This window comes from Anguilla rostrata, chromosome 1 (assembly GCF_018555375.3).
Source record: "Anguilla rostrata isolate EN2019 chromosome 1, ASM1855537v3, whole genome shotgun sequence".
In the NCBI taxonomy this organism is placed as follows: Eukaryota; Metazoa; Chordata; class Actinopteri; order Anguilliformes; family Anguillidae; genus Anguilla; species Anguilla rostrata.
Genome location: NC_057933.1, coordinates 81,843,878 through 81,856,395, shown reverse-complemented (window position 1 = coordinate 81,856,395; position 12,518 = coordinate 81,843,878). Strand labels below are relative to the sequence as shown.

Sequence of the window (12,518 nt, the reverse complement as noted above, 5' to 3'; positions counted from 1 at the left end):
GGTTTCTGTAGTTCTTGTTGTATTTGTTTGTCTGTGTTTGTGTGCATATAGCATTTATAGAAAATTCTAGAATAAAATAATAATTTGCTTAAAATCTTCAGAAGCTGCTGATTGCAATGTGAGATAAAAACTAGTCCTTAAAGGTAATTTAACATGCAAAGAAAGACTACAGGGGTGACAAGGTTATGTCTTGATTACTACAATGACCAGAAAGAAATCCTTTACCATGTTTAATTGTAGCACTGCACCATTACAGCACCCCAAACACAGCTGCTGTGAATGAGCAGGGGTCCACAAAGAAAGATATCAAAATGTAGTGAACTTCATGAGATGCAACACATAATACAGCATAGCAACACAGTGTCATTTTTTATACTATAAATTTTGAAAGTTGATGTGAAAATTTTCATAAAGTAAAGGCTGACACTGGGTGTTGAGTCACAACAATGAGACATGCAAAAAGCAAAGATAAATCACATCCCTCCAGAAGTAAATTCCATGGCCTGAAGACTTAAGTATGAAAAGTGACACCTAGCGGTGATAATAAAGACCATTCGGAGAGCCTTTAAGAAGACGGTGAATAAGGAGAGATGTACATTAGAATAGAGCATGTTTTGCTTTGTAAATTATTTTCAGGGCCACATTCCTCTGTATTGGTTACACAAACATTTGTGCAGAAACATGAGTACAACCATATGACCTCAACAAAATTATAAAACAGGAAACCGCTAATGTTGCTACATCCCATAACTTTTTTCTCCTGTAAATATATATGTCAGTGTTTTCTAACAGACAGGATTCCCATACACAGAAAATCCTAAAAAGGCTTCTGTCCTACAAAGTCACAGAGAATTAGCACATCTCAAATATCATTGAAGGTTCCTGAAAATATGTCCAAACTTAAATAAATTACTAATTTTTATCTTTTCTTAAATAGTGGGTGCAACACACCTCACTTTCATGCCAACTCACTACTTTTATGTTATTTACTATCAAGTCTGGAAATGTTTGTTAACTGACAATCTAAATGTCATTTAGATTAAGCACCAACAAAAATCACTGTAATGCTGTAATATAAGCTGCAATATAGCTGCAAGCAGTGATGTAGGGGACAAGCACCAAGGGTGAGCCATAGCACATCGGGAGGTACTTTGTCAAAATTGCAATTTTGAAGTGCTAGCTAGAGTGGTTGTGCCACAAAATTTGATACACATGACTTGCATGGTTCTCTTTAATTAGTACATTTCAGAAATTTGACTACAGGCTGGATTTAAGGGACCTTTGATTAAATATATTTTGCACAATTTCTGAATATACATATTCAGTGATACCCGATATTGCAAAAGTTCTATATTTATTTTCCGGCACCCGAGAGACAATTTGTCAATTTTGCCTTATGGAGCCTATGCAAATTAGTATTTTGAAAAAACCACCCCCTATAGGCCATATTGCACTGTAACACTGCAGGCCTGTGCATGCGCATTCAACAACATGGCTTCCATCTCCTTGCAGCATTGCAGCATCATTGCAATTGATGCACATTTGTGAGCATAATTATGCTTATTTTTGGCATGTGTGGCTTGCAATTTAACAAAGCAACATGCTGTAGATCAAGGATGCTGATTGGGTGAGAATCGGGCAAGCATTGTTTTGTTTTTAAAGAAAGTTTGTTTTTCAAAAAATGCCAAATGGCAGAAAATGCAATGTGGTGGACAGTGTGGGTCCTGTAAAATGGTTTGTTCGCAATGAGGAGGTACTGCAGGCATGTGGAGGAAATGTGGTGCATGTACGTGAAATGGGGTGGGTGTAATCATTTTTTCAGTGTGACAGTTTTGCTGGTGGCACTGCTATGCCGCCTAGAATGTGTGGGTGCCATGCATAATTATTTGGCAGCCATACCAAACATGCCAGCCAAATTTCATGACTTTTTCAGCATGGGAACAGGGTGAAAATTTAGCCAGAGGCGGAGGTGGACAAGGAAGAAGAAGAAGAAGAAGAAGAATCCTAGCAAAGCAAAAAGAATAGGGGTCCTATGCACCCTTGGTGTGTGGCCCTCTAAATATCGCAAGTTGCTATAAACCTTTCCAAATAAATAAACATTTGATTATTTCTTTAGTTCTGTATGCAGTATCTTGTTGTAATTGGATTGTGTGAACCATTTTTGGAGCACATTCAGGGTCGGGGCACTCATAACCTTTACTGGTTAACCTTCTGAACCAATTTAAAACCAGTTTCCATACAGAGATATTACAGGTGGGCAATTTATTGTCTGATGCGTCATTATTCCCAATAAAATACATTTATTTCTGAGGCCTTTTTATCCGTTGTCTGCCATGTGATTTTGTGTCATTTTTCTTTAAAATTTATACTGTCCTCTCCACTACAAAACCTGATACACAAACACCAAGATGGCGTATGCTGACCAGTGTTCTGCTTTATCTGAATGCAAGGGTGTTGCATTTCGATTTGCTCACGTTCTTTTCTGTGTAGTCGTTCTTTGCTTTCAGATCTACACAACAATTCCACCAGAGGAATTGTTGATGAATGTTTTCTTGAAGTAATTTCAAAACACACACGACCAAAATGCAGGCTGCCTGCGACATGAGATCATTTGACGTTTTTTCCCTCATGCAGACGGAACTTTCGTTATCTTGTGGCCGTAAAATTTGGTCGGAGGGATTAGAACGTAGGACTCAGGTCCTTTTCCAGGGTACAAAACGCGGATTAGTCGAGTAAGTTTCCAAATTCTTGGGTAAATTGTGCTATGTTTTACCGTAATACAGTAATATTTGAAAACTTACTGCAGTTAAAACATAATGATAAATTTGAATGCATGTGTAAAGTGAATATATTTCTATAAACGTTTTGTAGCGTGATGAGTGGTGGCTAGCTAGGCTAGTGTTAGCTGTCATTCCGTTTCCATGTCCCTTCCTCTGACTATGGAAGCTAGTAGCAAGCTATTAGCCACAGTTACGATCCAACGCTACGTTACTTTAGTCGACGTTTACCAACAAATATCTATCTGATGGGTAGTTATTTAGTTGTATCTTGGCGTGTTATTATTTTGCCATAATGAGCGTTCATACATGTTGGCTAGACTACAGTCGCTAGTAAGCTAATCACATGGTCTCTTTTTTGGTTAGCCGTGGTTTTATGCTAGATTGCACATTTACTTGGTTGAGAAAATTGGACTGAGAAAGACATGCTGTTTGTGATTTTATTCATCAGGATCGTGAGTGTTTTTGTTCCCGGATAACTGAAGAAAATGACGCTTTTTCATTTCGGAAATTGTTTCGCTTTGGCGTATTTCCCGTACTTCATCACCTACAAATGCAGTGGACTGTGAGTATTGAGATAATGCTGGCAATCGTTCGTTGACCACCTGTCTTGTTCGTTGATAGCCTGTCCGTTTTATGCAACCAACCATCTTTATCTTTTTTGATCAGGAACGGCTCTGTAATGTTAAGGAATTTAGTGAGTTAATTTCATGTTTGGTAGTTGTTAGTCATGTGCAGGTCTGAGTGGGATCAGTGCTAAATCCTCTAACTGGGTCTGTTTGTGATGACAGCTGTTGGCCAAAGCTAGTTAGGCTAACTTCTAGCGAGCTAACTCAGATTGCCTTGTGTGTAAAAAGCTCGCAAGTTCCCAATAGATTTTTTTTTTTTTTTTAACTTTGAGGACGATTCAGGCGTCAGTAAACTGTAATTTATCCAATTGTGTATGTTTCGATTTACATCTCGTCGTCACTCTGTGTTACAAAGACAAATAATATTGACCAGGAACAGGGAAACAGTACCGTCTTTCGTTTAAAGTCAGGAAGTATGTTGTAGTAATTCATGTCAATGAATTTGTTTGCCTTGTGTGATGTGGTGCCATTTTCTCGGTAGATCGGAGTACAATGCATTTTGGAGATGTGTACAAGCTGGGGCTACGTATCTTTTTGTGCAGCTCTGTAAGGTACCGTACCCCACCCGTATTTTATTGTGTGTGTACTGTTCATAGTGTGCACAGTATCTATGTACTTCAAATACCTTTAAGAGGGACATACCTGTCTGAATAAATCGCACCAGCTGAAGAAATCATTAGTGTATATATATATACAAGGCTAGGGTATATGAACCTTTCTTATTGGTGGAGTGTCCAGTGTCTCTCCTCTTAGTTCTCTTTCATGTCAGCCTGTTCTAGTCACCTAACATGTCCGGGTTAATTACATTGCACAACAGGTAACTGGTACTCTTTCTTTAACATTTCTTTGTATCAGTCTCCTGCTGTCCTTTCTCCTCAGTTTTTTTTTTGTCTTGTTAAACCTAAGCAGGGTGTAGCGTTGAATTCTCTGTTCCGTGTTCCACTCTCTGTGTTAGCCAGGCTAATTTTACTCCCCATTTCAGATGCTGTTTCTTGCCACGTTTTTCCCAACTTGGGAAGGTGGGGCTGGTGTGTATGACTTTGTTGGGGTAAGCAACTCACTCATATTCAGAAATTTTAAAGACCGGTGTACTTCAGCTCTATTTTTATCGGTAACACACAGTGATGTCACACGAACTGGCATTAACTAGTCGTTAACATGAATTAATGATGTGCAAATACATGAACAAAGCTGTACAGATTATCTTTTCAGTCGTTAGTAGTTAACTACATTATTTAATGTCAATTAATGTCACCTATTGTTAAAAGTGTTTCCTTTTTTACCTGTAAATATGGTATGTTGCCTTGTAATTGCGTATACATTTTCATAACAGGACATGTAACTGAAGCGTCTTTTATCTTGTCATTGTTTGAGATGCAACAGCTTGGTTTGTCTCGATGGTCAGAGGATGAGTTAGTAAATCGTGAGTGTGGTCATCCCCCCCCCCCCCCCCCAACAGGAGTTTATGAAGGCTACTGTGGACCTGGCGGACCTGCTGGGCCTCCATCTGGTCATGTCCAGGAATGCTGGGAAGGGGGAATACAAGATAATGGTGGCGGCCATGGGCTGGGCCACGGCAGAACTGGTCATGTCAAGGTATCCCCCCCCCCCCCAATATTTCAGATGATATAAGCTTAAACTTTATAGGGTTGTTGGTAATATTATGGATAATATAATTTTACATTTCACAGAACGTTTAATTGCATCAGTCATCACGTTTTAGACGTGCTGCCCTGTACTGATGTGGTAAAATGGCCACTGAACTGCTGGATAGAGGTTTCAGGAGTCCTGTGTGTGTGTGCGTGCGCGCGCGCATACTCACGCTAAGCAGTTATTCAGCTTCCCATGTTGCTCGGAGGCCTTTTGCTATTCGTATGCAGTCTTTCACGGTTAATCTCTCCCGCTGGGCTCTTTCACTCCTGTCTTAAGGGAGGTATTATGAGCGTGCTTTATTTTAGGAATGGCCCAACGGCGCCCATGTTTTCTTCTCTGACTGACAGGTGCATCCCGCTGTGGGTCGGGGCGCGGGGAATCGAGTTCGACTGGAAGTACATTCAGATGAGCTTCGACTCCAACATCAGTCTGGTAAGCCTTCCTCCGTTCAGCCTCCTGAAGAAGAGGGAGGCAGTGTATTATAATGGCTGGGGGGAGGGGGGAATGCTGTGGTAACTGAAGGGATTGCTGGTTCGAATCCCAGGTACAGTGCTGCCTTTGTGGGCAGCACAAATACCCCAAATAGCTTCGCTGTGGTATATCCGACTGTACTGAGTAGTATTTCAAAATAAAACATGCTCTGTAATCACTGTGGATAAGTTAATCTGTTAATATGATGGGGGGGGGGGGTGGGGTCTGCAGTGAATTTGAACTGCTGTCCCTGCCAGCTACATACGCATTAGACATGCACAGTTAGCCTGCGACAAGCTGTAGTTCAGCCAGGGACCTGATACATCTGTTGCTGAGGACTTCGATTCATGCACGTTCCATTTTTTTATATTCTTTTTATCGGTGAGTTCCATGGAGATTGAAATCATTTCTGTCTCTAGGTTACAGCACACATCATAAAATACAGTATGGCACACGGCACTGAACTGCCGCTTCTTTAATAACATAAATGATAACATAAACATAAATCACCACCTACGCAACCCAGCTCCTGGTTCAAGCGATGGTCCTGTCCCGCCTGGACTACTGCAACTCGCTGCTGGCTGGTCTGCCAGCATCCGCCATCAGACCCCTGCAACTCATCCAGAATGCTGCAGCGCGTCTGGTCTACAACCTCCCCAGACATTCCCATGTCACCCCCCTGCTCACTGACCTCCACTGGCTGCCTGTTATGGCTCGCATCAAATTTAAGACTTTGGTGCTTGCATACCAGGCAGCTAAGGGGTCAGCACCAGGATACATCCAGAGGATCATCAGACCATACACACCAGCCAGACCTCTCCGTTCTGCCACCTCTGGACGCTTGGCACCTCCCCCTCTTCGGGTCTGTACTTCCCGCTCGTGTCTGCTGTCTGTCCTGGCCCCTCGCTGGTGGAATGACCTCCCCGTGGCGGTCACAACAGCAGAGAATCTGACTACCTTCAAACGCAGACTAAAGACTCATCTCTTCAGGCTGCACCTCTCCCCACCCCTCCCTGGCCTATAGTTTAGCTCACTGTACCTAGTTAGGCTAATGCGATCACTTTAGTTTTTATTTGGCAGGATTGTTTTTGTCTAATTCTGATTAGGCAAATGTGATTTCAGTGCTAGGCAGGACTTGGCAGGAATGTTTGTTTGTTTGTTTGCTGACCAGGTTACCCTACAGGGGTGGAGTCCTGATCTATGTGGTCACTTCTGGCACTACGATCTTCACTCTAGTGTGTTTCTTTTGCACCTCTGCACCTTGAACTAATGCACTTGTTGTACGTCGCTCTGGATAAGAGCGTCTGATAAATGCCTGTAATGTAATGTAATGATAAGGGCGTGCTGTGGGAGTGAGGGAATGCAGGAAAGGTGACGGGACTGGCGATGACTGCATTGGCGCCTGAAGGTTGCGTGTGTCCCCTGCAGGTGCACTACATCGCCATGGCAGCGGTGGTGTGGATGTTCACGCGCTACGACCTGCCGAAGAGCTTCCGCCTCCCCGTGACGGTGCTGCTGGGGCTGTGCGTGTACAAGGCCTTTCTGATGGAGTGAGTACAGCCATACCGCCGTGCCACCGCGCCGCCGCAGAGCCTTCTCACACACAGCCTGCCTGCGAGAACGCTGTCAGAGTCAATGCTTTAGTTCAGTGGAGGTCAAATGTGAATGCTCTATTTTAGTGAAGGTCAAATGTGAATGCTTTAGTTCAGTGGAGGTCAAATGTGAATCTTGGAGTGAGGTCAATACCGTGAACTAGCTTTCACCAAGTCAAGTAGAATGTCAGAGTCAATGCTTTAGTTAGTGGAGGTCAAATGTGAATGCTTTATTTTAGTGGAGGTCAAATGGAATGCTTTATTCAAGTAGAGGTCAAAGTGAATGATTTATTTTAGTGGAGGTCAAATGGGAATGCTTTATTCAAGTAGAAGTCAAATGTGTATGCTTTATTTAAGTAGAGGTCAAAGTGAATGCTTTATTTTAGTAGAGGTCAAATGTGAATGCTTTATTCAAGTAGAGGTCAAAGTGAATGCTTTATTTTAGTAGAGGTCAAATGTGAATGCTTTATTCAAGTAGAGGTCAAAGTGAATGATTTATTTAAGTAGAGGTTAAATGTGAATGCTTTATTCAAGTAGAGGTCAAATGTGAATGCTTTATTCAAGTAGAGGTCAAAGTGAATGATTTATTTAAGTAGAGGTCAAATGTGAATGCTTTATTCAAGTAGAGGTCAAAGTGAATGATTTATTTAAGTAGAGGTCAAATGTGAATGCTTTATTCAAGTAGAGGTCAAATGTGAATGCTTTAGTTCAGTGGAGGTCAAATGTGAATGCTTTAGTTTAGTGGAGGTCAAATGTGAATGCTTTATTCCCATTTGCTTTATAAGAAGAGAAATTTGCAATAATGCATTTTTCAAATAGAATATTACGCATGTCATTGATTTCATTTAATTTATTGTGGCACCCGTTCTTATTTCATAATTTTAAATAATCAGCTCTTCAGAGTACATGAGTCCACTCTGGCCATAGTGTTCTCATATGTACTATCTTAGTTTGCAGTTCAGTTTGGTGGTCCAATTTAAAAATGTTTCCATAAAAACCTGAAAATCTTCCCCAGCAATCTTCTTTTGCTGTTGCCTGTAGAGAAGTATCTTCCCTTTTCTTGAACCATTTATTTATTTCAGACCAAATGGTAAATGGACTGCATTTATATAGCGCTTTTATTCAAAGCGCTTTACAATTGATGGCTCTCATTCACCAGAGCAGTTGGGGGTTAGGTGTCTTGCTGAGGGACACTTTGACACGCCCAGGGCGGGGATCAAACCGGCAACCCTCTGACTGCCAGACAACCGCTCTTACCTCCTGAGCTATGTCGCCCCAGACTAGAATCCAGTGTAGAAGCCCTTTTTTGTACTTTTTCCAAAGCTTTTGCATCATTCTTGTGAAGTGCTGCAGAGAACTGAGCCTACCTACTCAGTGCTGTGATGAGGCATTGTGTGCGATGAGCTTAATTCTTCCCTTCTGTGTGTCTGCCTGTGTGTCTGTCTGTGTGTCTGTCTGTGCGTGTGTCTGTCTGTCTGTCTGTGTGTCTGTGTGTCTGTCTGTGCGTGGCACTGCTCTTCAGGTTGTTTGTTCACGTGTTCATGCTGGGCAGCTGGACGTCCCTCCTGGTGAAAGCGGTGCTGACGGGAGCCATTTCCCTCTGTTCCCTCTTCCTCTTCATCACACTCGTGCACAGCAACTGAGAGGCCAGAGGAAAGGCCTCTGGGATATGTTGTAAAAAAAAAAAAAAAAAAAGTTTTTTTTGTTTTTTTCTGGACACTTGAAACATTGACCAAATTATGGTCGTTGGGCCAAAACGTGGTCATTCATGTTTGCAGATCATTTTTTTATTGTATAAATTTGTCATAGTAAAGAGTCTTATGCTGATTGTTTGGACTGGTATTGTTTGTGTGTTCGTGTATGTGTGTTTATATGCATAAGTGTGCACACATACACTTAAAACAAAACTGACCAGGGATCTTGAGACCCCATGCAATTTAAATAATCAATACTTTTTTTCACAAAAAATTAAAGTTGGAAAGCAGGAAACCTTGTTTCTTGCACAATCAGCAGTGCCACCGTTTTGTGGGATGCCAAAATTGGCATGTTCCTGATCTTCAGAGATTTTCAGAAGGAATTCCTTCACATCACCAGATTGTCAGGTTGTCCTAACAGATGATTGAAGGTGCCCTTCGAGTGTAGTTAGTGTTTCACATCAGCGCTGAATGATGGTGCAAGAATTTGTAAGAAAACTGCATGTTGTACTCGCTTCGGCCTTAGGGCCGCCGAGCTACAGAACAGTATTTCAGCGGTTTCAGTTGCATTCCTACTGCATATTTGTTCTCATCCTGTAATTAATTGTTTGGGCAGCAGAGGTCGCCAAATAGCAAAAAAAATAAAGGCATTTTTACTAACCAGCATTTTAGTGGCAAATGAGGATAATAAAAATGAAGACTTGGTTACAGAAATGGTGTTCACTTTTCAAGACAAATACATATAGTTCAAACCTCCATTTATTTATTCTATAGAATTTGTGACATCTGAACAACTTGGTTGTGTGTTTAAAAAAAAAAACCACTTTGGGCAGTAATATGCCAGATTAATTTCCATCTTGCCAAGATCCTTCAGTGTCTTAGTAGTATCCTTAAGGATCTTGTTAGAGTTTTTAAAGATCATGGTGGAACCCTTAAGGATCTTGAACAGGATCTTTTAAGATCTGGGTGGAATTCTTAAGGTTCATGTTAGGATGTTCTCAGATCTTCATAGGGTCTTTATAGATTTCGATGCAATCCTTTAGGATCTTGATAGGATTTTTACAGATGTTGATAGGATCCTTAAAGATCTTGACAGAATCCCTTAAGGTCTTGAAAGATCTTTTAAGGATCTTGACGGATTTGTTTTAGACCTTTAAAGATCTTGATATTATCCATACAGATCTTGTTTAGGATCTTTAAATGTCTTTTCAGGATCTTAAAACATCTCATTTTGGATCCTAAAAGATCTTTCAAATGTCTTAAGTGTTGACTTTTCTTGTGATTATTCACAACCAAATGACAAAGACAGCTGCAAATCCTGGTTTACCAAAACACACTCGCATTGAAAACTCAATTTCTTTTTCCAATTTTTACTGATCAAAGCCAGCTCCAGCAAACATAACTTGATTTTAATGAGGTTCTTGATTTGATTTAGACTGCCTCAATTCTTACAGAGATAACTGCTGTGTCACAATGATGAAAAAAAAACAGAGTCTCTTGAGGTCACAAAAATGTCTGTATACTGTAGAGCCTGAAGAAACTAACAAGTCAGTGCAAGCGTCTTCATATTTTAGCAAAATGTTTTACAATCCTGAGCCAAGTTCAGCACAAACGTGGTTCATATCCGTTCATATCCTTGAGCAACATTTTCTTGCTTTGCCAAGTCTATTAAAATTGAAAATCCCCCCCCACCCCCACCTCCGAAAAAAACGAAAATTATTAGATTATATTTTAGTAGAACTTCAATGTACAGACTGTACATCAATTAAAACAGCGTGGTACTGTGGGTAGCGCTCACAGAAAGACGGTCCTGGGTACAAATCTTTTGGGATTTTTCCCAGTGATGAAGAGGATGGAGAGAAGGCAACAACCTCACCTGAGACCTCAGATTTTCTTTTTGAGAACGATTTGGAGGTGGTGTGTACTTTGAGAGTTCAACTCAAATTCAGAAGGAATTCAAACATTCCAAAATACAGAGATACTGTTTACTGTGTAGCACTCATCATAGCCATGAATCATGGGTTTCTGATCACCGATGCATATTCAGACCATCAAGCATAAATTTCAATTTATTTATTTATTTTTCACTGTCCAAACACTCATGCAAACCTTTTGACCCTTTCGGGGATATTAACATCTTTTATGGTGGCGCGTATGGAGACCAGCCTGTCACAGATCTGGAATCCCTCACTAATGGTGGACTCAACGTGAGGAGATTTCAGAGAACTATCCTTGCATCAACCAAAGCAGACACAAAATTATAAAACCACAGGCGGAAATTTCCAGACAATGTCATGCACTTACTGTACTTGTGATTTTGCTCCACTCACAAGGGCCTCCAACCTTTCGCCCTCTGCAGCAAGGTCACTTTTTTCTGAGAGTCAGAACAACAAGAACATGGAAATAATATAGATGTAGTATGTTGGTAAGAAGGTAAGTCTCTCACAGTTGTAGATTGTCTTGCCTTTTTCTACCTCCCCACCATCTCTTTTCTTTGAATATGGAGTGGCCACTCCTTTTCCAAAACTTTGAGTAAAAGGGTAACAAGGTCATATTACAGCTTTTGTGAGACTGGCTTTCATAACGTTAATGCAGTAAACTCAGCTTATCTTGAGAAGTGTTTTTGAAACCATTTTTCCATAAAAACCCTTTGAGCTGCAACCTTTTTTTGGACACGGTCCAGTTGTGTCTTTTCATCAAAAAGCACAATAAACATCTTAGACATGAAACTTGATCCAGTTCTCTGACTTCGTGATTTTCCTAAAATTATTGTTGGCATTTGCTCAATGCAGGGCCTGTTATTTTTCATGTGGGATTTATGCTGATAAAAGATACTCCCTCCTGAATATTTCTTCCATCAATCTTTTCTCTGTACAGGGATATGGTTACTGCCAAAAGAAGATTGGAATCTTTGGGTCACAGGAGGCTGACAATGCTGTTCTGAGGGAACAGGGGTGGTTGAGTTGCTGTAACTTCTCTCATACTGTATGTGAAAAATGTATTATTTAAGTTTGTACCTCTATTCCACAATGTGTTGAATTAATTAAGGAAACTAAGATGAATTTGGGGTTAAACACACACACAGTCTACTAGTAAATGGCTGTTAGAGACAAATTTTGGATTGTTGTTTTCCTGACAAACAGTGCACGATTCTTTTTTTTATGTAACCCTGTGAAGATCTCCTGTGGAGCCTTCAAAATCCTGGAATAGGATCTTTTAAAATACTTAAGGATCGTTTATGTGTCCTAGAATGGTCTATCAAGCATGATGCAACAAGATTCAAACCAAGATCTTAAAATAGGACAGCAATCCTAGTACCCAACACAATTTTACTAATTAACTTAAAATCGTATGCAGGATTCTGTGTATTCATACAGGGTGGGGTCTGGAGCATATCCCAGAATGCACTGGGTGAATGGCAGCAATACACCTTGGACACAGTGCTAGATTGTGTATTTGTGAGTCTTGAGGGTGAGCACTTCCTGTGTGGTCACACCCTGTGTTGTCAGACTTACAGGTAAGAGTAGCCAAGTTTGTGAAACCTGTTTTGCGTCAGCATGTGATAAGAAATATAAAATCTATCAATCATTTGTGGACAGAACCACAGTAAGCATGACATGCAGTTTTCCCATGCTGTTGGCCCAAAACAACATGGATGGGAGCATAATAGAGGTTAATTTACTTGGACAAGCCCACCCCCCC

General features: G+C 40.8%; 1 protein-coding gene across 4 annotated transcripts; it reads left to right on the top strand.

The window, feature by feature from the left end:
* The first annotated feature begins 2,575 nt into the window (after positions 1 to 2,575).
* Positions 2,576 to 8,949, top strand: tmem147 (transmembrane protein 147). 4 transcript variants are annotated; one of them, XM_064305411.1, is made up of 8 exons: positions 2,577 to 2,732; positions 3,229 to 3,342; positions 3,888 to 3,957; positions 4,389 to 4,454; positions 4,866 to 5,002; positions 5,407 to 5,491; positions 6,959 to 7,080; positions 8,645 to 8,949. In XM_064305411.1, the coding sequence occupies exons 2-8, from the start codon at positions 3,266 to 3,268 to the stop codon at positions 8,763 to 8,765; spliced, it is 678 nt and encodes a 225-aa protein (XP_064161481.1). In that variant the 5' UTR covers positions 2,577 to 2,732; positions 3,229 to 3,265; the 3' UTR covers positions 8,766 to 8,949. The 4 variants fall into 4 exon arrangements, with proteins under 4 accessions (XP_064161453.1, XP_064161481.1, XP_064161461.1 ...); XM_064305383.1 differs by lacking the exons at positions 6,959 to 7,080; positions 8,645 to 8,949 and adding an exon at positions 6,057 to 6,943 and having other exon boundaries at positions 2,576 to 2,732; XM_064305391.1 differs by lacking the exons at positions 6,959 to 7,080; positions 8,645 to 8,949 and adding an exon at positions 6,057 to 6,945 and having other exon boundaries at positions 2,602 to 2,752.
* Positions 8,950 to 12,518: the final 3,569 nt, after the last annotated feature.